Consider the following 26,580-nt stretch of genomic DNA (forward strand, 5'->3'; position numbering starts at 1 on the left):
TAGACTAAGTGATCCAATCAAAAGACAGGGTAGCTGAATGGATAAAAAAAACAAGATACACACACACACACACACACACACACACACACTACCTATAGGAGAATCACTCCAGATCTAAACACAAACACAGACTAAAAGTGAAGGGATGGAATAACATACTCCATGTAAATGGAAATGAAAAGAAAATTGGGATAGCAATACTTATATCATACAAAATAGACTTTAAAACAAAGACTGCAACAAGAGACAAAAAAGGTGTTATGTAATAATAAAGGCATCAATCCAACAAGAGCATATGACACATAAATATATATGCACCCAACATAGGAGCACCTAAATACATAAAGCAAATATTAACATACATGAAGGAGATATTGACAGTAATACAATAGTAGGGGACTTTAACACTCCACTTGCATCAATGGATAGATGATCTAGACAGAAAATCAGTAAGGAAATATTGCCCTTAAACGACACATTAGGCCATACAGCCTTAATAGATATACAGAACCTTTCATCCAAAACCAGCAGAATACAGATTCTTTTCAAGGGCACATGGATCATTCTTCAGGATAAATCACGTTAGTCCACAAAAAAGTCTCAATAAATTTAAGGAGATTGAAATCATTATCAAGCTACTTTTCTGACCACAACAGTATGAAACTAGAAATCAATTATAAGAAGAAAACTGGAAAAAACACAAACACGCAATAGATGAAGAAAAAGAATTTGACAAAATTCAACATTGATTTATGTTAAACACTCTCACAACAGAGTGGGTATCGAGGGAACATACTTCACCGTAAAAAGGACCACATATGACAAACCCACAGCTAACATAATACTCCAAGGTAAAAAGCTGAAATATTTTCCTCTAAGATCAGGGAAAAGATAAGGATGCCCACTCTTGCCACTGTTATTCAACACAGTAGTAGAAATCCTAGCGCTAGCAATGAGAGAGGGAGAGAGAGAGGAGAGAGAGAGGAGGCATTCAAATTGGAAAGGAATAGGTAAAACGGTCACTATTTGCAGATGACATGATACTTATATACAGAAAATCTTAAAGGCTCCAACCAAAAGACTATTAGAACTAATAAATGACTTCAGTAAATTTGCAGGATACAAAATTCACATACATAAATCTTCTGCATCTATGCACACTAATAACAAACTATCAGAAAAAGAAATAAAGAAAATCCCATTTTCAACTGCATCAAAAAGAATAAAATACTTAGGAATAAATTTAACCAAGGAGGAAAACACCTGTACTTCTGATAACTATAAGATACTGATGAAAGAAAATGAAGATAACACAAATAAATGGAAAGACATACCATAGTTACTCATGGATAAGAAGAATTAATATTGTTAAAATGGGGCTTCCCTGGTGGCGCAGTGGTTGAGAGTCCGCCTGCGGAGGCAGGAGACACAGGTTCGTGCCCCGGTCCAGGAGGATCCCACATACCGCGGAGCGGCTGGGCCCGTGAGCCATGGCCGTTGAGCCTGCGTGTCCGGAGCCTGTGCTCCGCAGCGGGAGAGGCCACAACAGTGAGAGGCCCGCGTACCGCAAAAAAAAAAAAAAAAAAAAAAAAAAAAAAAAAAAAAATATTGTTAAAATGTCCATACTACCCAAAGCAATCTACAAATTCAATGCAATCCCTATCAAAATACCAATGGCGACTCCCTCTTGCGAGAGCACCAGAATCACAACTAACTGCTGAACAATCATCGACAGGAAGACACTGGAACTCACCAAAAAAGATACCCCACATCCAAAGACAAAGGAGAAGCTGCAGTGAGACAGTAGGAGGGGCATAATCACAATAATATCATATCCCATAACTGCTGGGTGGGTGACTCACAAACTGGAGAACACTTATACCACAGAAGTCCACCCACTGGAGTGAAGGTTCTGAGCCCCATATCAGGCTTTCCAACCTGGGGGTCCAGGAATGGGAGGAGGAATTGCAAGAGAATCAGACTTTGAAGGCTAGCGGGATTTGATTGCAGGACTAAGACAGGACTGCGGTAAACAAAGATTCCACTCTTGGAGGGCACACACAAAGTAGTGTGTGCATCAGGACCCAGGAGAAGTAGCAGTGACCCCACAGGAGACTGAAGCAGACTTACCTGCTAGTTTTGGAGGGTATCCTGCAGAGGCGGGGGGTGGCTGTGTCTGACTATGGGGACAAGGACACTGGCAGCAGAAGTTCTGGGAAGTAGTCCTTGGCATGAGCCCTCCCAGATTCCACCATTAGCCCCAACAAAGATCTGGGTAGTCTCCAGTGCTGGGTCACCTCAGGCCAAACAACCAGGAAGGACGGAAGCCAGTCCCACCCATCAGCAAACAAGCGGATTAAAGTTTTACTGAGCTCTGCCCACCAGAGCAACAGCCAGCTCTACCCCCCACAGTCCCTCCCATCAGGAAGCTTGCACAAGCCTCTTCGATAGCCTCATCCGCCAGAGGGCAGAGAGCAGAAGCAAGACGAACTACAATTCTGCAGCCTGGGGAAGGAAAAGCACATTCACAGAAAGATAGACAAAATAAAAAGGCAGAGGGCTATGTACCAGATAAGAAACAAGATAAAACCCCAGAAAAACAACTAAATGGAGTGGAAATAGGCAACCTTCCAGAAAAAGAATTCAGAATAGTGACAGTGAAGTGATTCAGGACCTAGGAAAAAGAATGGAGGCAAAGATCAGGAAGATGCAAGAAATGTTTAACAAAGACCTAGAAGAATTAAAGAACAAACACCTAGAAGAATTAAAGAACAAACAAACAGAGATGAACAAAACAATAACTGAAATGAAAAATACAGTAGAAAGAATCAATAGCAGAATAACTGAGGCAGAACAACAGATAAGTGACCTGGAAGACAGAATGGTGGAATTCACTGCCACGGAACAGAATAAAGAGAAAAGAATGAAATGAAATGAAGACAGCCTAAGAGACCTCTGGGACAACATTAAACGCAACAACATTTGCATTATAGGGGTCCCAGAAGGAGAAGAGAGAAAGGACCCGAGAAAATATTTGAAGAGATTATAGTCAAAAACTTCCCTAACATGAGAAAGGAAATAGCCACCCAAGTCCACGAAGCACAGAGAGTCCCAGGCAGGATAAACCCAAGGAGAAACACGCTGAGACACACAGTAACCAAACTGACAAAAATTAAAGACAAAGAAAAATTATTGAAAGCAACAAGGGAAAAACGACAAATAATATACAAGGGAACTCCCATAAGGTTAACAGCTGATTTCTCAGGAGAAACTCTACAAGCCAGAAGGCAGTTGCACGATATATTTAAAGTGATGAAAGGGAAGAACCTACAGCCAAGATTACCCTACCCGGCAAGGATCGCATTCAAATTCTAGAGAGAAATCAAAAGCTTTACAGACAAGCAAAAGCCAAGAGAATTCAGCACCACCAAACCAGCTCTACAACAAAGGCTAAAGGAACTTCTCTAAGTGGGTAACACAAGAGAAGAAAAGGACCTACAAAAACAAACCCAAAACAATTAAGAAAATGCTGAAAGGAACATACATATCGATAATTACCTTAAACGTGAATGGATTAAATGCTCCAACCAAAAGACACAGGCTGAATCCACTCACTGAATGGATACAAAAACAAGACCCATATATATGCTGTCTCCAAGAGACCCACTTCAGACCTAGGGACACATACAGACTGAAAGTGGGGGGATGGAAAAAGATATTCCATGCAAATGGAAATCAAAAGAGAGCTGGAGTAGCAATACTCAAATCACATAAAATAGACTTTAAAATAAAGAATGTTACAAGAGACAAGGAAGGACACTACATAATGATCACATGATCAATCCAAGAAGAAGATATAACAATTATACATATATATGCACACAACATAGGAGCACCTCAATACATAAGGCAACTGCTAACAGCTATAAAAGAGGAAATTGACAGTAACTCAGTCATAGTGGGGGACTTTAACACCTCACTTACACCAATGGACAGATCATCCAGACAGAAAATTAATAAGGAAACACAAGCTTTAAATGATACAATACACCAGATAGATCTAATTGACATTTATAAGACATTTCATCCAGAAACAGCAGATTACACTATCCTCTCAAATGCACATGGAACATTCTCCATTATAGATTACATCTTGGGTCACAAATCAAGACTCGGTAAACTTAAGAAAACTGAGATCATATCAAGCATCTTCTCCAACCACAACCCTATAAGATTAGAAATCAATTACAGGGAAAAAAACATAAAAAACACAAACACCTGGAGGCTAAACAATACATTACTAAATAACCAAGAGATCAATGAAGAAATCAAAGAGGAAATAAAAAAATAACTAGAGACAAATTATGATGAAAACAGGATGATCCAAAACCTATGGGATGCAGCAAAAGCAGTTCTAAGAGGGAAGTTTATAGCAATACAAGCCTACCTCAAGAAACAAGAAAAATCTCAAACAATCTAACCTTACAACACCCAAAGGAACTAGAGAAAGAAGAACAAACAAAACTCAAAATTACTAGAAGGAAAGAAATCATAAAGATCAGAGCAGAAATAAATGAAATAGAAACAAAGAAAACAATAGCAAAGGTCAATAAAACTAAAAGCTGGTTCTTTAAGAAGATAAACAAAATTGATAAACCTTTAGCCAGACTCATCAAGAAAAAGAGAGGACTCAAATCAATAAAATTAGAATGAAAAAGGAGCAGTTACAATGGACACCGCAGAAATACAAAGCATCCTACGACACCACTACAAGCAACTCTGTGCCAATAAAATGGACAACATGGAAGAAATGGACAAATTCTTAGAAAGGCATAACCTTCCAAGACTGAACCAGGAAGAAGTAGAAAATATGAACAGACCAATCACAACTAATGAAATTGAAACTGTGATTAAATATCTTCCAACAAACAAAAGTCCAGGACCAGATGGCTTCATAGGTGAATTCTATCAAACATTTAGAGAAGAGCTAACACCCATCCTCAATCTCTTCCAAAAATTTTCAGAGGAAGGAACACTCCTCTGCAAACTTCTTCTATGAGGCCACCATCACCCTGATACCAAAACCAGACAAAGATACTACAAAAAAAAAAAATTACAGACCAATATCACTGATGAATATAGATGCAAAAATCCTCAACAAAATACTAGCAAACAGAATCCAACAACACAGTAAAAGGACAATACACCATGATCAAGTGGGATTTATCCCAGGGATGCAAGGATTCTTCAATATATGCAAATCAATCAATGTGATGCAGCATATCAGAAACTGAAGAATAAAAACAATATGATCATCTCAATAGATGCAGAAAAAAGCTTTTGACAAAATTCAACCCCCACTTGTGATAAAGGAAACTCTACAGGAAGTGGGCATAGAGGGAACCTACCTCAGCATAATAAAGGCCATATATGACAAATCCACAGCAAACATCACTCTCAATGGTGAAAAACTGAAAGCATGTCCTCTAAGATCAAGACAAGGATGTCCACTCTCGCCACTGTTAATCAACATAGTTTTGGAAGTCCTAGCCATGGCAATCAGAGAAGAAAAACAAATAAAAGGAATACAAATTGGAAAAGAAGAAGTAAAACTGTCACTATTTGCAGATGACATGATACTGTACATAGAGAATCCTAAAGATGCCACCAGAAAACTACTAGAGCTAATCAATGAATTTGGTAAAGTTGCAGGATACAAAATTAATGCACAGAAATCTCTTGCATTCCTATACACTAAGAACAAAAGATCAGAAAGTGAAATTAAGGAAACAATCCCATTCACCATGGCAACAAAAAGAATAAAATACCTAGGAATAAACCCTCCTAAGGAGGTAAAAGACCTGTACTCAGAAAACTATTAAGACACTGATGAAGGAAATCAAAAATGACACAAACAGATGGAGAGATATATACCATGTGTTTGGATTGGAAGAATCAATACTGTGAAAATGACTATACTACCCAAAGCAATCTACAGATTCAATGCAAACCCTATCAAATTACCAGTGGCATTTTTTACAGAAGTAGAACAAAAAAATCTTAAAATTTGTATGGAGACACAGAAGACCCTGAATAGCCAAAGCAGTGTTTTTTTTAAAAAAAAATAAATTTATTTATTTTTGGCTGTGTTGGGTATTTGTTGCTGTGCACGGGCTCTTCTCTAGTTGTGGCGAGTCAGGGGGCTACTCTTCATTGCGGTGCACAGGTTTCTCATTGCGGTGGCTTCTCTTGTTGTGGAGCCTGTAGCTCTAGGTGTGCAGTCTTCAGTAGCTGGGGCTCGCGGGCTCCAGAGTGCAGGTTCAGTAGTTGTGGTGCACAGGCTTAGTTGCTCCATGGCATGTGGAATCTTTCCAGACCAGGGCCCAAACCCATGTCCCCTGCATTGGCAGGCAGATTCTCAACCACTGCGCCATCAGGGAAGCCCATCCAAAGCAGTCTTGAGGGAAGAAAACAGAGCTGGAGGAATCAGACTCCCTGACTTCAGACCATACTACAAAGCTACAGTAATCAAGACAATATGGTACTTGCACGAAAACAGAAAGATAGATCAGTGGAACATAATAGAAAACCCAGAGATAAACCCATGCACCTATGGTCAAGTAATCTGTGACAGGAGGCACAGGATATACAATGGAGAAAAGACAGTCTCTTCAATAAGTGGTGCTGGGAAAACTGGACAGCTACATATAAAAGAATGAAATGAGAACATTCCCTAACACTGTACACAAAAATAAACTCAAAATGGATTAGAGACCTAAATGTAAGACCAGACACTATAAAACTCTTAGAGGAAAACATATGCAGAACACTCTTTGACATAAATCACATCAAGATCTTTTTTGATCCACCTCCTACAGTAATGGAAATAAAAACAAAATTAAACAAATGGGACCTAATGAAACTTAAAAGCTTTTGCAAAGCAAAGGAAACTACAAACAAGACTAAAAGCCAACCCTCAGAATGAGAGAAAATATTTGCAAACAAATCAAAGGACAAAGGATTAATCTCCAAAATATATATACAGCTCAATATTAAAAAAAACAAATAACCCAATAAAAAAATGGGCAGAAGACCTAATCAGACATTTTTCTAAAGAAGACATACAGATGGCCAAGAAGCACATGAAAAGCTGCTCAACATCACTAATTATTAGAGAAATGCAAATCAAAACCACAATGAGGTATCAACTCACACCAGTTAGAATGGGCATCATCAGAAAATCTACAAACAACAAATGGTGGAGAGGGTGTGGAGAAAAGGGAACCCTCTTGCACTTTTGGTGGGAATGTAAATTGATACAGCCACTGTGGAGAACAGTATGGAGGCTCCTTAAAAACTAAAAAGAGAATTACCATATGACCCAGCAATCCCACTACTGGGCATATACCCAGAGAAAACCATAATTCAAAAAGACACATGCACCCCAATGTTCATTGCAGCACTATTTACAATAGCTAGGTCATGGAAGCAACCTAAATGCCCTTTGACAGACGAATGGATAAATAAGATGTGGTACATATATACAATGAGATATTACTCAGCCATAAAAAGGAACGAAACTCGGTCATTTGTACAGATGTGGAAAGATCTAGAAACTGTCATACAGAGTGAAGTAAGTCAGAAAGAGAAAAACAAATATCGTATATTAACGCATATATGTGGAACCTAGAAAAATGGTACAGATGAACTGGTTTGCAGGACAGAAACAGAGACACAGATGTAGAGAACAAACGTATAGACACCAAGCGGGGAAAGTGGTGGTGGTGGTGGGGGTGGGGGTGTGATGAATTGGGAGATTGGGATTGACATGTATACACTAATATGTATAAAATGGATAACTAATAAGGACCTGCTGTATAAAAAAAATAAAATTCAAAAGAAAGAAAGAAACAAAATACCAATGGCAGTTTTTATAGAACTGGAATAAATAAATCCTAAAATTTGTAACAAACCACAAAAGACCCCAAATAACCAAAGCAATCTTAAGAAAGAAGAACAAAGCTGGAGGTATCACACTCCCTGATTTCAAACTGTACTACACAGCTATAGTTATCAAAACTGTATGGCACTGGCATAAAAACAGACACATAAATCAACGGAACAAAATAGAGAGTCCAGAAAGAAAGCCATGCTTCTTTTGTCAATTAATCTATCAAAAAGAAGCTAGAAATATACTTTGGGTAAAACACAGTCTCATTGATAAATGGTGTTGGTAAAATTGGACAGGTACATGCAAAAGAACAAAACTAGACCGCTTTCTTACGCCATACACAAAAGTAAACGCAAAGTGCATTAAAGGCTTAAATGTAAGACCTGAATCCATAAAAACTCCTAGAAGAAAACATAGGCAATATACTCCTTGATATCACTCTTAGCAATATTTTTGAATTTGCCTCTTCAGTCAACGTGAACAAAAGCAAAAAAAAACAAATGGGACTATATCAAACTAAAAAGCTTTTTCACAGCAAGGGAAATCATCAACAAAACAAAAAGGCAGCCTCCTGAATGGAAGAAGATATTTGCAAATGATATATCCCATAAGGGGTTAATATGCAAAATATATAAATAACACACAACTTAATATCAAAAAATAGACAATCTGATTGAAAAATGAGCAGACGACCTGAACAGATATATTTCTAAGGAAGAAGTACAGATGGCCAACAGACACACAAAAAGATGCTCAACATCACTAATCAACAGGGAAATGAATCAAAACCACCTCACACGTGTCAAAATGGCTATTACCAAAAAGACAAGAAATAACAAGTATTTTCAAGGATGTAGAAAAAGGGGACTTTTGTGCAGTGTTGGTGGGAATTTAGGTTGTTGCAGCCACTATGGAGAACAGTATGGAAATTCCTCAATAAATTAAAAACAGAACTACCTTATCATCCAGCAATTCCATTTCTGGGTATTTATCCAAAGAAAACGAAAACACTAATTCAAAAAGACATATGCACCCCTATGTTTATGTTCATTGCAGCATTATTTACAACAGCCAACATATGGAAGAAACCTAAGTGTCCACTGATGGATGAATGAATAAGGAAGATGTGATATATGTAATGGAATATTACTCAGCCATAAAAAAGAATGAAATCCTTATATTTGTGACAACACAGTTGGATCTAGAGGATATTATGCTAAGGAAAATAGTCAGACCAAGAAAGACAAATACTGTATGATTTCACTTATATGTAGAATCTAAAAAACAAATCAAACGAACAAACAAAACAAAACAAACAGATTCATAGGTACAGAGAACTGGTAGTCACCAGAGGGAAAAGGGGTGAAGGATTGGGTGAAATAGGTGAAGGGGATTAAGAGGTACAAAATTCCAGTTATAAAATAAATAAGTCATGGGGATGTAATGTACAGTATAGGGAATACAGCCAACAATACTGCAATAACTTTGTATGGTGACAGTTACTAAACTTACCATGGTGCTCATGGTAATGTATATAAATGTTGAATCAATATGTTGTAAAACCTGAAATTACCATAGTATTATATGTCAAATGTACTTCAACTAGAAAATTAAAATAAAAAAATTAAAAATAACTTTAAAATATGTACTATTATAATATTGACCAAGGTGGCCTTAACATTCCTCTCAACTTAACTGAACTTTAGACAGGCTTCTTTCTGTTTCTGGCCCCTGACCTCCCTTTACTTACAGCATTTATTTTTAAAACACTTGCAAATTCTTTCTCTCTGCCTCTTTGAGATATAAATCATTTAAGAAGCTTCTTGCAAGTTTTACAACCCAGGAATATCTTCCTCAAAGACCTGGGAGCCATGCCATTGAGATGTTATCATCAAGGAAGAGAATGCTCCTATCTCCCAGTTTCTGTGGAGGCTAGGAGCCTAACTTCGATGGGTACAAATCAGCAAACACAAATGGCCTAACCACAGAGAAAAACATTTACAAACTAGGGTAACTGAATGTGCTCAACGCATCACACTGATCAACCTTCTTCCAAAAGTACTTCAGTATATTTCTACCAGCTCACCCCAGTGCTTAAAAACCCTATTGTTTTTCAGAGGAGTTGATTTCAAACTGCATTCTGGTCTCTCTCCCCTAGTGCAATAGTCTTGAATAAAGTGTTCCTTGTCTGTTTAACTGTGTCCACTATAATTTTTGCTTTGGCCGTTCAAATACTTTGAATGGGTCACTACTATCAACTCCATGGCCAGAAGTCAAGTCAACCAGACCCCGGAGAATTAGTGCATCAATAACTAAAGTGTGATAATCAATCAGTACTAATGGATACATAAAGGAGAGGGAATCTGTCCAGGCCAATCATTACTCTCTCATTCAATCCCAGTAAGGAGAGTATATCTTTCATGTAATTGACCATAGCTATTATTAACTGGAAGGCTTTTTTTTTTTTTTTTAAAGTTCTCTCTGAAGCTTGCAACCACTTTCAAGATCAAGGAAAGTTTTGTCTGCAGAAGAAATCCACAAAGAACAGAGAGAAATGAGCTTCCTGCCCTCAAATAAAGTCTTCTCTGGATTTCTCACTAAATGTCTCATTTTTAAAGATGAAACCAAAGAAAAGGATAATACACTTAAGAAAGCTGAGGCTGAAATGCCTACATAGAGTCAAAATGTATGTCAAAATAAATACAGAGGTATGTTTGCTTCCCCCCAACCTTCTTGTTTTTAAATCTAATTAAAAATGGAATGTCCAATAATTCTTCCTTAGCATAACTATGGAAGAATAATCAAAGCTATTGAAACCTCACAAGTTTTCAGGGCTAAAATGACTGCCAAGTGCTTTTGATCTGGGCCATAACCACCAGATTAACGTCCAGCTCGCCTATAATCATTTCTCCAAATGAGAGGGAACAGAGGTGAACTCCCCCCATTATTTCAAAACTTTGACAGTTTCTCTACTTGTTTTAGAAATATGGGACAGAATTAATATCTACTGCAATAAACTATCTGTTTGCGACACTATTTGAAGATATTTACACTACAATATGTATCAGACTCTGCCCATTATAGATTAAATGTATAATCAATGGATTAGAATGCAGCTATCGCATCCTTTCTCCCAAGCATGGCACACCATTTATCTTCATGCTTTTCAGAATTACTATTTACTGTCTTCCACAGATGCATTTATAATATAGTTTTTTTCCCCCCTTAATCTGCACTCAGTAATTAGATTCCTTACCCTTACATACAAATTTTCACTCACATGACAATATTTAGAAATGAGATATTGGGTTACTAGTTGGGGGTAAAAATAAAAGTCCTAGTTAGTTATTTGGTTGATTACTTCTACAATGTTAAACCGCAGGAGGTGCCTAAAAAACCAAGTGCTGTAACTTTTGCCAAGTCAGGATTGCAAGGGAAAACCTTAAGAATTGGTTCTATTGCTTTCCCCCTTTGAAATAATTTACAAATGAGCATATAAATAAACATTTCTTCTCAGTACAAAAGATAAATTTTAAAAAAAGCATCCACGTTTGCTGCCCACATTTCTCTAGCAATGTTACCCATTTTCAGAGCTTTATCATTACATTCCCTTCACATAACACTCTTTACTTTTAGATTAATCTTCTGAAATGAGATGCTAAGGATTTGCATACAGATTTGACTATACAAAAATAGATATGGAATTAATAATCATCTCTATATGTTTTAATTTATCCTAGGCTGGAGTACCCTTGCCTGCAGCAGTGTTCCTGGCTTTGAAAGTCATCAAGCTGATTTGTCTGCTCTGGGTTATGATGCCACATGCTGCTACACTGCCCCCTGCAATCAAAGCACTTGAGAAGACAGATTCCATGCCTTCCTCTATCGAGTATATTTTATAGATTGGCAGTTTTGATCTCCCTCCCCCACCCCAGGGGGGATAATCTGCATCTTAACAGCTTTCTATAGATACATCTGTCATTAAATATGCCATCTCATATCAGCATCCGTTTTTAAAGCCAAGTTTTCCCTAACTTTGAAGTGCCACAGTCAAAGTTAAGACTTTTCAGCCAAAATTGAAAATGAACAATCCTGTCTTATACTTCTGAACTGTGACTTAAAGATATACGGCAGGTTCCCCCAAAGTCAAATAAGTCTTTAAAAACTGCCAGAAGGAACGAAAAGTTACCACCATGCTACCAGCAGGGAGAAATACTTTCTATCATCAAGACAAGAGTAAAGCATTTTTCTTAAGCTTCCCTGTTCAACTCCCCACAAAACACTGTGACAAATGGATGAGTGCATGCCAGGGAGAAGATGACAGGTGACTGCGAAACAAACAACCTCTGTCTCCACTACTAAGAGGTCACCAACTCCTAAACTCGTTGTGTTCGAAAGCAACAACTAGCCAATGCTGACAGTGTCCATAAAATAGTGTTTAGAAAAACAGCTCTCAATATTCGTTGGCCAGTTGGTCAAGTCTGGTGGCTCTGCTAATTTTTCTTTTTTTTTCAGGGATAGAAACACCTCTGTTGATAAATACAGAGTCCTACACTAAACTCTTTAGGAGAAAAGAGTGGTACCTAATGCAGTGCTAGTACCCTTACTGGAACAGAGCAGGATGCAAAGAACTGAACATGTCCATGCTCTTAGGGAAGATGCTCCAGGCTGGAATTCTGTGAGCCAGCTCAGGACTGTGGCAAACTATCTCTGCAGCTCTCTTGGAGGCCTGCAGTGCCAGCTTCACACTAGTCTAGGGGGTGCATTTCAGCAGAAGGTGTGCCGTCAGCCTCCACCCCCAGCTCCTTTATGACTCTATCCTTGGGGGAGCCATTTAACAGCCAAGTTCATGTCCTCACATGCAAAATGGAGACAGTGAGACCTCTCTCATAGGTTTCAGGTGAACAAGAGTACTCGGTAAAGAGGCCATCCATACGGGAAGTTTACTACAATGGTGTAGTAGTGGGGCTTCCCTGGTGGCGCAGTGGTTAAGAATCCACCTGCCAATGCAGGGGACACGGGTTTGATCTCTGGCCCAGGAGGATCCCTCATGCTGCGGAGCAACGAATCCCGTGCGCCACAACTACTGAACCTGTGCTCTAGAGCCCGCGAGCCACAACTACTGAGCCCGCGTGCCACAACTACTGAAGCCCATGCTCCTAGAGCCTGTGCTCCACAACAAGAGAAGCCACCGCAATGAGAAGACTGCACACCACAACGAAGAGTAGCCCCCGCTCGCCGCAACTAGAGAAAGCCCACGCGCAGCAATGAAGACCCAATGCAGGAAAAATAAATGAATAAATTTATAAAAAATAAAATACTGTAGTAGTTTGTTTATAAAAATTTCTTGCTATTTTCACAAATGAGTATGTATGGAATATTGAAAAAATAAGTATGAAATAATGAAAGAATTTTGTAGTCTGAAATAGTTATAGTTCTTTTTTCTAATAACCGCAATTACTGGCTGGTTTATAAAGTATCAAACTTTTTCCTTCTTTAATAGTTTAAGCATCTCCTCTGTAAATTTGCTCCAATTCTCAAAAGACTAAAAACTACACTCATAGTCTAATTATCAAAAGCAGTAGGTGTGAGTTCATATGGGTCATTTTTTTTTTTTTTTTTTTTTTTTTTTTTTTTTTTATGCGTTACGCGGGCCTCTCACTGTCGCGGCCTCTCCCGTTGCGGAGCACAGGCTCCGGACGCGCAGGCCCTGCGGCCATGGCTCACGGGCCCAGCCGCTCCGCGGCACGTGGGATCCTCCCACACCGGGGCACGAACCCGCGTCCCCTGCATCGGCAGGCGGACTCTCAACCACTGCGCCACCAGGGAAGCCCTGGGTCATTTTTTAAGAGAGCCAAACTCATTAATATTCCTTGATAAAAGGGACGCCATGAGAATATTTACAATGAATGCAAAAATAAACTTTTCTTTTCTTTTTTTTTTTTTTTTTTTTTGCGGTACGCGGGCCTCTCACTGTTGTGGCCTCTCCCGCTGCGGAGCACAGGCTCCGGACACGCAGGCTCAGCGGCCATGGCTCACGGGCCTAGCCGCTCCGCGGCTCATTATCTATTTTTACATGATATTAGACCGTCCATATTTTGGGAGTGTTAATAATGCTCCATAAACAATTAAAGCCAAGAATCTTTCTACTAAATTAGCATCTTGAATAGAAGCATACTTAATCCAGGCATTAAATTAAAACTAGTATCCATATTATTTCTGTCACACTTGAGGAAACCACGCAAATGGGTGGGTTATTAATATATTCAAAAGCCGCAAAGGAAGTCTCCAATTTACAAAATATCTATGAAGAAAAGGTTGATGCACTTGAAAATATAAATTATATTTATATCACCTAGAGTGAACAAATATAAACTTGTAATCCAAAATATGTAAAGTATGCACCATGTGTTATTTTAAATAAGTGAATAATAAATGATGGTAAAATCTACCACAATGCAGATGTCAGCTGACCTTTAAAATCTCAGTAAAATTTGCTCTAACTCCAATTCTTCATGCTGTAGAAAGATGAAATCCTGCCTCCAAAGATTTCTGCACGCTCCTAGCAGGGTTAAGTTCTCAAGGTCCCCTCTGCCTGTCTCTAGTGTCCTGGTTTTGCTGTGTTCTTACTGGATCTTTTTCCTCTTTCCTGCCATCAACCAAATTCTTCAGCCATTCCCCATTTCCATAAAGTAGCTTTAATCTTCTTCTCTCCTCGTGGGAATAAAGAAAATGACATATTTCTCATATTCTTAGATAGAGCAATTCAGCTCACTCTTTTTTCTACCTTCTTTTTCTAGATTCATCTAGACAGCCACAAATGGATCATATAAAAAAAGACTGTAATCACCATGAGAGGAATTTTAGAGCCAATGGGTGTTTTTTTAACTACTTAAACTACCAATTTTAAAGGCCACTAGACTACTATATTTTAATATGCAATCCTTTCAGAAAACAATGTTCTCATCTAAACCAATGTACTTTAGAGTACCTCCTCCATATTATCACTGTTTCTGTATGCATTTTAACTTTATATTATTGTTTATGTTTTAGAAACTAAACTATAGAAACACAAAAAGGAAGACATATAGCTCAGCTCTGTGCCCGAAGAAAGATGGTCAGTTAAACAATTAAAGACAATCAAATGATCACTGATTCTACACACATCTCCAGGTATGATTACTCTTCTATGTATCATTTACTTTCAGTCATGCCATTTGGAAGTTCTTTTTACAATGTAAGCACCTGTTTTGAGACCTTTGTTGTAACTGGTTTGTGAGGTTTTGTGGGAAAAGTATGGTTTTCAAACACCACAGACACAGAGATCAAATTCCAGCTTTGTCAAATACTTGCTGTGTGATCCAGAAAAATCATTTCACCTCTTTAAGCCTCATCTCTTGAGGAGCAGTGTGAGGGGAAACCAAGTGCTACTTTGGAATAAAGGGAAGTCAGTTTACGATGAAAGCTTTGATAATTATTTTGGAGAATGTAGGTGATCCAACTGCTTTCTTCAAACCACTGAGCTCTTTTAAAAGGATTGTAGAATGGTTCATTTCTGTTTGGCTTCCATTTCAGTACAATACTGTAATGGTTTTGTTTTCATCTCTTTCAGATGGAGAGTAGTAAAGGCTGGGGCACAAGTGAAAACAGAGAAGAAAAGGTAACTCCTGTGGCCAGCTGGTTGCTGGGATCTGAAGCAACAGAGATTTCACTCTTAGTGGAATTCCAGTCCACTAGGAAGTTTTAAGTGGAATGTCAAGCTATGAAGCCCGAACCCTCTCCCAGGGGCAACAAACAGACCCTCTCTGGTACCTGCTCCCATAACACGACACGCTTATTTCTCCCTCAAGCAAACCTTGAGCCCTTGACCCTCACCTAACTGGGATCGCAGCATGCTGACCTCTTCCAGGAGGATCCTCTGGGCTCTTCCCAGCCTAAAAGCCTTCCATTGTGAGTGAATCCAGGGATTGTCCCTCTCCAGTTCTCTACTGAGCACCACCAAAACACAGAACGGAAATTTGCAAACTGGGATACCATCATTTTGTGGTTTCCAACTTAGTGTGGGCTCTGACACAATTTTTTTAAACATGTCAGTTCCCTGTGTTTTCTCTCAGCAGCTCCTCAGCCCCTCTACCTGGTTCTGACACGGCACGATCTCCACAGACAACCCTGCCCCTCCCCTGACTCCATGGCAAGGACCCTCTGCAGGTCTCTGCCCCTCCTCTCTGAGCTTACCTAGGTCCACATCCAGCATTGCCTCCTGCCCTGGAGCTGAAGGGGTCTCTCCTCTTCCTGTCCAAGACTGAACCCCTCCCAAACTCCCTCTGGCCTCTTCGGGACCCTGTGTCTGTGGTCAATATTGTTGTGCCCCACACTTATCCCCATTCTTGGTACCTAGGAGCTGCTCTCAGCATTTACCAACCAGAGGACGCCCCTACTCCCTTCACTTCAAATTCACTCTCTCCTTCCCCTTAGCTATAGATGTGCTTAATGCGCTCACATCCTCAAAAAAAGCTCCCTCCTTGGACCCTGGATTTCCTCCTTAGCTACTCTCTCTTCTCTCAGCCAAACTTCCTTCTTTTTCTTTCCTTCCATCTTTCCTCCTTTTTTCTTCCTAAAGCCAAAATCTGGATTTAGGAAGATTTCCTCCTTAGCTACTCTCTCTTCTCTCAGCCAAACTTCCTTCTTTTTCTTTCCTTCCATCTTTCCTCCTTTTTTCTTCCTAAAGCCAAAATCTTATTTATTAATTTATAATGAAAAATACGGGAACTTCCCTGGTGGTCCAGTGATTAAGACTCTGCGCTCCCAACACAGGGAGCGTGGATTCGATCCCTGGTCGGGGAACTAAAATCCCACATGCTGTGCAGCGTGGCCAGGAAATAAATTAATTAATAAATTAATTAATTTTTTAAAAAGAAAAAGAAAAATATGGCTGTCACCCGGACTGAAGAATGCGTGTACCTAGAAACAGCACAGTCTCTCCCTGTCGGCCAGAGCACAATAATCTGAAAGTTGCTGGGTAAGCTCAGGTTCAGGGAGCCAAGTTTAGATGAAATCCCAGCTTTGTGCAAAGGTAGCCTATGTACCTGCAGCTGTTACTTCCTCAGTCTCCACCACACCTTCAACCACTGCATTCTAGCTTCCACCTCCTTCCGCTCTCCAAAAACCGCTTTCACTGAAATTACCAAGCAGTCCCTGACTGAAACTGCAGAGGAGGCATTCTGGACTTAGATGTCCCCACAGTACTGGACGCGTCTCACGCACCTTTCGGCTTTGGCTTTGGTTTCTACACCACGCCTCCTCCTCTGGCCTTGCCCATCGCACATTCTCATCTCCTTCCTTAGCTCCCCCTCCTCTGCACCCTCCTGGCTAGTATTTCCCCACCTTCTGCCCCTTTGCACACCACCTCTGGCCCCTCTATGTCCTCACACTCTCCCCCGCCTTCTCATCGCACCTGATTTGCTGCCAGAAACTCCCCACGTCCATTTGTTCTGAGAAACAGGAGGCAAGGTTCTATCTCTGAGTTTGAGGAGAGTGAGGGCATTACAGCTGGTGAAGGAGAGTGGGTGAAACCCTAGTGGCAGGATGTAGAGAGGGTTTGGGGGCTGAGTGGATACATGTGCCAAGCCCTCTGTCAGCTGGCCTCCTCCCACTGGACTCAGCTGCCTGGGTACAGGCACAAAGCAGACCATTGGGTTTGCCCAACAGTGTGTGCCTGCCAGAGGGCAAGAGAGTTATTGAAACGGCTGCACCATGAAGCCCAAGCCTGAGCACAGGGAGGGGTAAATGGGCAAGTGGGAAGCAGCCAATGGACCTGAGGCCAAGGGAGGCTGAAGGTGCCAGAAACTTCTGTGAAGCCTCTTGTGCCCCCGCACTGATTACTTCCTGCTTCACACTACTTCTGTACCTTGTAAAGCTGTCTATCATCATACCCACACACACCTCACACTTTACTGTAATCATCCATCTAAAAACCGTGAGCCCGGACTTCCCTGGTGGTGCAGTGGTTAAGAATCTGCCTGCCAATGCAGGGAACACGGGTTCAAGCCCTGGTCCGGGAAGATCCCACACGTTGTGGAGCAACTAAGCCCGTGCGCCACAACTACTGAGCCTGCGCTCTAGAGCCCACGTGCCACAACTACTGAGCCTGCGAGCCACAACTACTGAAGCCTGCATGCCTAGAGCCCGTGCTCCGCAGCAAGATAAGCCACCGCAACAAGAAGCCCACGCACCGTGACGAAGAGTAGCCCCTGCTAGCTGCAACTAGAGAAAGTCCACGTGCAGCAACGAAGACCCAACACAGCCATAAATAAATAAATATATTTTAAAAAACACAAAAAACTATAAGCCCCGGCGTGGGACCTGTCTTTGTGGCTCCCGCAGTAGCCTGGAACAAGACTCAGGGAGGTGAGGAAAGTTGCTCAGCATCTCCTGGTTGGTCAAAGTGGAGCCAATTTCACACTTGCATGTGCCCTCAATCTGTGACCTCAGAGCACCACAGTCAGCCTCTGCCACGCCCCCATTAGTTCCTAATATGTTGTATACAATTTTTTAAGATGCAAGTAAAATGATATTTGCACAGTAAAGTTACAGCTATGGCATTTTTTAAATGTTAATGATGCTTTATACTGTTCTAATTGTAAAGTCCCTTTAGTAGGTTTGAATAAATTAAAGTTACTTAAAATGGGGCAACGCAAACTTCATCTAAATTTAATCAAGATGAAAATAAATATATCTTCTAGGGAGTTAAAGAAGCCCTAACAAATGTTATTTCATTAGTGAAATACCTGAAAACCTCTTTTTTTTTTGCGGTACGCGGGCCTCTCACTGTTGTGGCCTCTCCCGTTGCGGAGCACAGGCTCCTGACGCACAGGCTCAGCGGCCATGGCTCAAGGGCCCAGCCACTCCGCGGCATGTGGGATCCTCCCGGACCGGGGCACGAACCCGTGTCCCCTGCAACAGCAGGCGGACTCTCAACCACTGCACCACCAGGGAAGCCCCTGAAAAACTCTTTGATTGTCAGCTCCTAGAGGGCAGGAAGTGTGTTTGCTGAATTATTCTTATTTATCTATGAACCAGCACTGACTTTAATAAAGATGTACCATTCACCAAAAGAATCAAGAAAACACTAAGTGCCGCTTTTCAGGAAATGCAGTACCATTTGTCTTATTATTGTAGTCTTAAAGCACTGATTTTGTAGTTAGTTTCCCATCATCCTGCTGCCATTTGACAAAAATGAAAAGGTAAGTTATTCTGCAAGATGAGCTCAGGATTCATTTTCACTCACAAAAAAAGGACCTTTTTAGTAGTTCACAAACAATATCTTACAATGGAGAGCATACCTTTCAAAGCACAACGGCAGGACATTTAATGCTTATTTTACTTCAGTATTGTGAATTTCAAGTAGAAACGATGTGGAGCATTTGTGAATTGGGTCATGATGTCAAATGCTAGAGGAGCCTGTAAAATCTGACTATCTCTAACATCTTAAATTACATGCTAATGGGCATATCTACACAGCCTAGTTTTCTGAATTCATCTTTGCCTGTCTCTTTTTTAAAACCACGGACAGGTTTCCAGGTATCCTGACCCTAGAATGAACAGAGATGAGGAGAGGATATGTATAGAGAGGGAGCACACTGGAAATATCGAGTCCCTAAAGAAACATTCATTTTGTGTTCTGTGGAACAGAAATAAGCTTCCAAAATCTACATCCTATAATCCTTACTACCTTCACCTCAGGCAAAGCTTACAAAATACCAGAAGGATGCCAATGACCCAATCCCCCATCAATTAAACTGGAAATATTTAATTATTTGGTAAAGAATAAGGAATAGCCTCAAACATTTTCATCTGCTCCAAAACAAATCAGGGTAACACTTCTAAATCAGAGATAGGGTGAAATATACCTGTCTTTTTTTTTAAGGAGCCCATAGCAACCCCTCCCTATCCCTGGTTAGATTCACAATTGATTTATTGTAAGCTGAGCCTGAGGAAAGAGGCAGACGACTGAAGGTATTAGAAATGTCACTGGTGATTTCCTCTTCTTTCCAATTAAAGGTATTGTACTGTACACAGGGAAGTGAGTTTTTCATCTCAAGTACACAGTAGGGAGAAACAAACCTGAGAAAACTGTGATTGTTTTCATTAAGTATGGTTAACACAGGCAGCATATATTAGTGCAAAAGAAGAACAAAGGAAATGTATTTCCTTTCATAGTAGGGGAAAAACAAAGTGATATAGCAGTATGGACTGTAATAAGTTGATACATTTAATACAACGGAAAAGGAAACATACAGACCCATATGGAAAGAGAAGTCAGTTTGATACCAGGTTGATAGATATAGCCAGGCTAACGTAAGTTTCAGTGCTTTCTTAAGGCCTCACTAAAGAAGGTATTAAGTAGTTGTATTTTGAAGACTATGCAAGGGAAACTCCAGCACTCTTTTTAAAAGCTAGTTTTATAGCCCAAAAATAAAAGTAAGGAAGGAATAATTATTAAACTAATTATGAGAAACATATACAAAATTTAGAAAATGCAATGCAAAATTTAGGAGTGCAGAACCTTAGCAATATATGAAAACTAAATGAGTCGAAGGGATGTAAGTTGGAATAAAATATAAATTATACTGATTTCATAAATCCATCACTGTTTTGTTATCTAAGTCAAGTACAGATCTGTTCCTTCTAATAGCAAGGATTTATTTGCAGCCAAGTTTAAGGTTTCTTCAACAAATCTAACAGGATACAGTCCTGGTGGCTTTTTTCTTAAATACTGAAATATATACTTAAAGAAAAAGGAATAAGTCACCAGATAAATGAGGTCTTTATCTAAATATATCTACATATACTAACATACACACTCATATCTAATGTTTGTTTGGTATACAGGACCAGTAATTGTTGGATACACCTCATTTATCCTCTTTCTTGGTCCCAACCTTAACTTCATTCATAAATTACTGAGCATTTAAACCCAGACATGAGCTAGGTTTCTTCAATAAAAATCAGTGAATTGCCAATAATTGAGGCACTGCCCAGAGCAGCCAAGACTACAGCTGTATCCCTGGTTATTGAGGAGAGCAGAAGGAAACATGGGCAGAGTCCAGTGAATTTACTTTAAGTGCAAGGGGGAATTTTCTCAGAGCAGATGTTAAACTAGAGAAGATTATTCAAGGAAGCTTAGAAGTCTTCATAAGTATACTTAAAAGTGATTGTTTCTTCTGAGTACAAACATCTCAAAGTTACTCTTAGTAATTAAGTTGTTTGATTTTTCTATTCCTCTTTGTCCTTGACATAGAAATTCAGCGAGATCCATCTGGGTCACAAAATGAGTATCCTCCAGCTGAGAGAAGATGCAACTTTCTTCCCTAATAGGCAAACCTTTCAAAGGAGGACATTTGAGGACTTTCCAATAATAGGATTGGAAACCCAAGGTGATAATGTGATGTCAATAACACATGCCTCACAGGCTCCTTCTGTGCCAGTGAAAAGTCAGCCGTGAGGGGTTGGAAGAAAAGCATGTGGGTGTGAGTGAAACAAGATTGGCAACGAGTAGATAACTGCTGAAGCTGGGTTATGGGCACATGGGATTCATTACACTAGTCTCTCTCCTTTTTCATAATCAAAAGGCTTCAAACAAAACCAAAGACAAAAAAAGTAAACTAAAATAATCAGAACCCCCAAATAATCAGGAAGAATGGGAGAGTAAATAGGAATAAAGGATTGGGATGGCATGAGTAACTACAATTCGCAGATAACAGAAAAACATTATTTTAGCCAATAACTTAAATCCCTTCCCTCAATGCACAGCATGGCTCCTACCTGGATCTATTCCCATTGCTTTATTCATCCAAATGGATTGACTGTTTTTACTTCGCCTGCCCTGTCTTTGATAGACTGGCGCCTAGTCAGGCAGCCCAGGGTGAAAGGAAAAGCCAAGGATCTGGATAAACCACAAGGTGTGCAATACAGTCCATGAATATCAAAAACTGACAATCTAAACAATAGAAGGTTTGGTAGAAAAAGAGATGTGATTGGCCATTCATTTCCATCTTGAAATTTTACTCCACTCATCACTCAGAAAGCCACAGAAAGGTCAATTACTCCCCCATACACTGCTCTCTATAGAATGGTGCCCAATAAATGACTGTTAATTAGCTAAAATGGCACCCTTGGCCGAATCGTTCAGATACACATGGCCACCACTACCAAAGCCTGACTTGTCAATTTATGCCACAGTGAAAGTGTTTTGTAATAAATCCAACGTATGAGGCATGTTCTACCTGATATCCAAAGAAGACCGTCAGCCACGTAGCCAGCGTGACAGGAGAGGGACCGGTCAAAGGGCTGGACGAAAGTCCACTTGTTCTTCTTGGGGCAATATCGCTCAACGGTCGGCAGAACCTGGCGCAGTTCATTTCTGCCCCCAGCCGCATAGAGGTACTCATCCATGGCTCCCAGAACGAAATGCTCCCGGCAGTTTTTCATGGGTGCTATCTCTGCCCAGGAATTACTGCGGGGGTCATAGCGACAGGCAGTCCTCACGGCACACGTCCGGCCGCTGGCGTGCTCGACTTCCCCTCCTGCTACAAACAGGAAGTCCCCCATGACTGCCACACAATGGTGGCTCCTTCCCACGGGCATGGGAGCCAGCTCACTCCAGTTGGCAATGGCAGCTATGAGGGCATTCTCCTGATCCACGGGATTGAAGTACCGAAGTTCCTTGACTCTACAGACCTCACGCTTCTTCCCACCGATGATGTACAGAGTATCTGACTGGAAGCGCGGTTTGGTCCTGCGAGTCTGCCACACGGGCTGTGCGTAGATACTCTGGTGGTACTCCAGGGCCTCGTTGACAAGAGCTGTTGCGGTTTCACTTGCCTGGACGAGGGGGTGGGACAGGGCAACTGCATGGAGAGTGTCCACGTCCATCAGGCCAAAGCGGATGTACTGCAGGAGCTCATCCATGTACTGGTAATGGCAGCTGTGTTCCAGCCACCTCACAGCTAGCTGAAACAGAGGCAGGGAGGTGGAGAGAGCACGAAGGTAAGAAGAAGCCAGAGCAACGTGGCACAGAGGCCGGCTGCCATGTATTCCTTCAGACTCTTAATAACACTTTTATTTTTTCTTACGAACCATGGAACACTCAAACACTGTTATACCCAGTTGAGGGATTTTTTTTCCTTTCCGCATCAGCAGAGACACAAAAGAACTCAAAACACTGTTGGAGAGATTAGAACAATGTTAAGCAACACGGATAAGACTTAAAGGATCACTTGAGGTGAACAGTTACTTTTCAAAGAATGAGAATACGGTTGTGAAACAGCCTGTTCCCTTAGGTTTCATGCATAAGAGGCTTGGTTCGCCCCACCACCAGGATATGTCAACGGTGAGCCATGTCATCAGTTCAAGCAACATATATCAACCTGTGAGTCAAGGTGCTGTATCAATATGAGTAATGTGAGAAAATATGTGATCATCTGAGACCAGAGGGTGCACTTGAGAGAAAATCAATATGACACTAGTAGCAAGATTTAGAAAGAAAAAGGACTTTTTCCCCCCCCTGCAACTTTTGTAGGTATATCAGTCAGGAAGCAAGAGAAGAAAAAGAAAGATTGCAACCTATCAATTTATTTTATTTTTCCTCAACTAGTTTTCATCTTGAAAACAGTTGTTGTTTGTATGTGTAAGATACGGGCAATTTGTTAGAACCATTTTCATAAAAACAGGATACAGAGGAGATTATCTTTGTATTATGGACACAAGAGAAGAATGTAATCCTAAGCTTTTTGATTAGGTCTAGATCTCTTTCAAGAAGGAAAGGGGTAAGAACTTTCGGCTATAGACAAATAGAATTTCTTAAAACTAAAGCAGGTGCATTAAGTCATAAATAACAAAATTGAATAGTAGTTTAGAAAATAATATCAACAAAAATCCAATTCATGTTATGGAGCACCTGAAGTAATTTAATTAATTGACTTAAGTTTGGCAAAGCTTTCCACACATCAGCATAGAGAGGTTTATCTAATATCTCCAGTCAACATATTTGATAGAATTTATTCTTAGCAGTACCTATATTAAACTAGATCTCCTAAGCAATATAAATGTGGACCTGAAGCAATTAGCATAAAAAAAGTAAAGAAAATACTGAATAATCCTGCTGTGTTTTACTTGCTTTCTGACCAGTGGAATTGGGGTTCTGGGCTTCCTTTTTCAGCTGATTCATTGCACTGGGAAAAATGTCTACGGAGAAGACAGAAAGAAATGTAGTGCCATCAGACCATTACTCCTTGACAAACGTGAGCTGGGTTTTCATCCTTGTGAAAAGGATCACTAAACCGTCTGAAGCATTAGATGATTTCAGGCTTTCAGAGTTTCTATATCCATTTGACAAATGGTTCTAAAAGGCAAGGCATATTTTGGGCATGTCTTTTTAGTTTTCCAGATGAAGAGAATGTAGCAAGTGAATTTGCTTCCAATATATACTGAATTGCATCTCTAAATGAATAATGAGTGAAGAGAAATGGAAAAAGAATGTCACTGGTTGCCAGGTAGCCTACGGATGCCACGGAGGCAGACACCATGTAGGGCAGATGAGTGACACTCTATGGCTGTTTTTCTAGAAACAAGTATTTTTTATTTAAATAAGATAGTAACCTGATGAAAAAAAAATTACCTGTGTATGGTAACACAGTAATAATCAAAGACAGTGCAGAAGAAAAATGTCACTCATCAATCACCAAGTCTCTGCCGGAAGTGGAGAGTTTTCCCACATGCAACATTCTGGTTTTTCTCCACCCTAATTTTAGAAGTTTCAAGAGATGGGTTCCAATTAGAATTCTACAACTTCATAAATGATTTTCCATTCTTTGCCCATAGAGCTTTCAAAAGTTTTCAGGGATAAAGTCATCCCACTCAAGGTTACTCCTTATGCACAAGGTAAAATTTTCTGAAACTTAATCTTTCATATTGCTCCTAATTTGAGTAATTCCAGATGGTACCGCTTTGTTTTGTAACAAATTTCTTAGCATCCTGATATCCTAATGTTTCTGCATCTTGCATATGGATACTACAGGAAAACAGCACTGGAGAAAGAGCAAATAAACATTCATGTCTCTATAGCCTCTTTTTATAGCACAGTACTGCCCATTTAATTACTTTTCTCCTTCCTCATAAATCAGTTCTTCCTATGCCCTAATCAATCTTCTAGCCCATCTCTTAGCACTCTCTGATTTACCTTTATCTTTCTAGCAAACAGTGTCACTTACTGTATGAAAGATATACAAGCCACAACTAGACTTTGCCTCTAAGAAAATTGCTAAAGAATCAAACTAGCAGTGGAACAGTGACCACTGTGACCTATCTCTGATTCAGTTCTGGCTTTCTGTCTACTTATCACCCCTTACGTTACAATATCATGATGGTTTCCATGTTCAATTTCCCCAAATACTATGTATTACAAACTACTTTGTGAACATACATTTAATTTGCACTTTCGGGGATAATGTTTATCTTATTTATCGCCAGTATGTCTAACTTCTCACATTTTTCATATAATTTTCACACATTTATTATTTATAAATATTTTCAGACTACACAAGTCATTCATACTTGTTGGGTTTATCTTTTCTCCAGATCAAAGGTAAATATAATTTACAATTCTGCCAACTTTGAACCAATCTCACCTGGATATAGTGTTATTTACAGATTTAAATCCAGTGCTTCTCAAACCTAACATGCGCATGAATTACCTGGTTTTTCTGGGCAAAATGCAGATTTTGATTCAATAGGGAGGGGGAGGAGGACTGCAAGCCTGCATTTCTAACATCTGCCAGGTGATGCATATGCTGCTAGTCCATGGACCACGTTTTGAGTAGGAAGGTTTTAGACAGATTCCCATTTATGAGACTGTAAATTGCTGCTTTATAAGAGTAAACGAAGTCTGCTGTTTCAAATTTTAAAAGGCTTAAATTAAATGAAGTTTAAGTAGGATGCTTTAGTAAAGATATAGGGCATGTGTAGCTAATACCATAGGTAAGACAGCATATTTCCTTTGTAGTAAGATATGGGTAAGCTCTTACTATGGGTAAAACAGCATTTTGTTTTTTGTTTTTTGTTTTTTGTTTTTGCGGTACGCGGGCCTCTCACTGTTGTGGCCTCTCCCGTTGCGGAGCACAGGCTCCGGACACGCAGGCTCAGCGGCCACGGCTCACGGGCCCAGCCACTCCGTGGCATGTGGGATCTTCCCGGACCGGGGCACGAACCCGTGTCCCCTGCATCGGCAGGCGGACTCTCAACCACTGTGCCACCAGGGAAGCCCAGACAGCATATTTTGAGACCTTGGCTCTATAAATCCATGGCTGATTCTGATAGCATAAAAGTAAGTCATATAAAAACTCTGCAGGGCTTCCCTGGTGGCACAGTGGTTGAGAGTCCGCCTGCCGATGCAGGGGACACGGGTTCGTGCCCCGGTCTGGGAAGATCCCACATGCCGCGGAGCACGGGAGAGGCCACAACAGTGAGGGCCCGTGTACTGCAAAAAAAAAAAAAAAAAAACTGCAGTTTTGCTTCTGCAATAATACATAAACAAAAGTAAAAGTGTTACTGTACTCAGTTTTTACTTTGGT

The 26,580-nt window shown here is 40.2% G+C and overlaps 1 protein-coding gene across 7 annotated transcripts in view; it reads right to left on the bottom strand.

Annotated features, from left to right (window-relative positions):
• KLHL32 (kelch like family member 32) overlaps positions 1–26,580 on the bottom strand; it is a 189,917-nt gene that overhangs the window by 32,897 nt on the left and 130,440 nt on the right. For all 7 annotated transcript variants that reach the window (XM_065888689.1, XM_065888688.1, XM_065888687.1 and 4 more), the window contains one exon: positions 22,237–22,963. In XM_065888689.1, coding sequence (XP_065744761.1) covers positions 22,237–22,963 — 727 coding nt within the window. The remainder of the gene's footprint in view (positions 1–22,236; positions 22,964–26,580) is intronic.

Source organism: Phocoena phocoena, chromosome 12, assembly GCF_963924675.1.
Source record: "Phocoena phocoena chromosome 12, mPhoPho1.1, whole genome shotgun sequence".
In the NCBI taxonomy this organism is placed as follows: domain Eukaryota; kingdom Metazoa; phylum Chordata; class Mammalia; order Artiodactyla; family Phocoenidae; genus Phocoena; species Phocoena phocoena.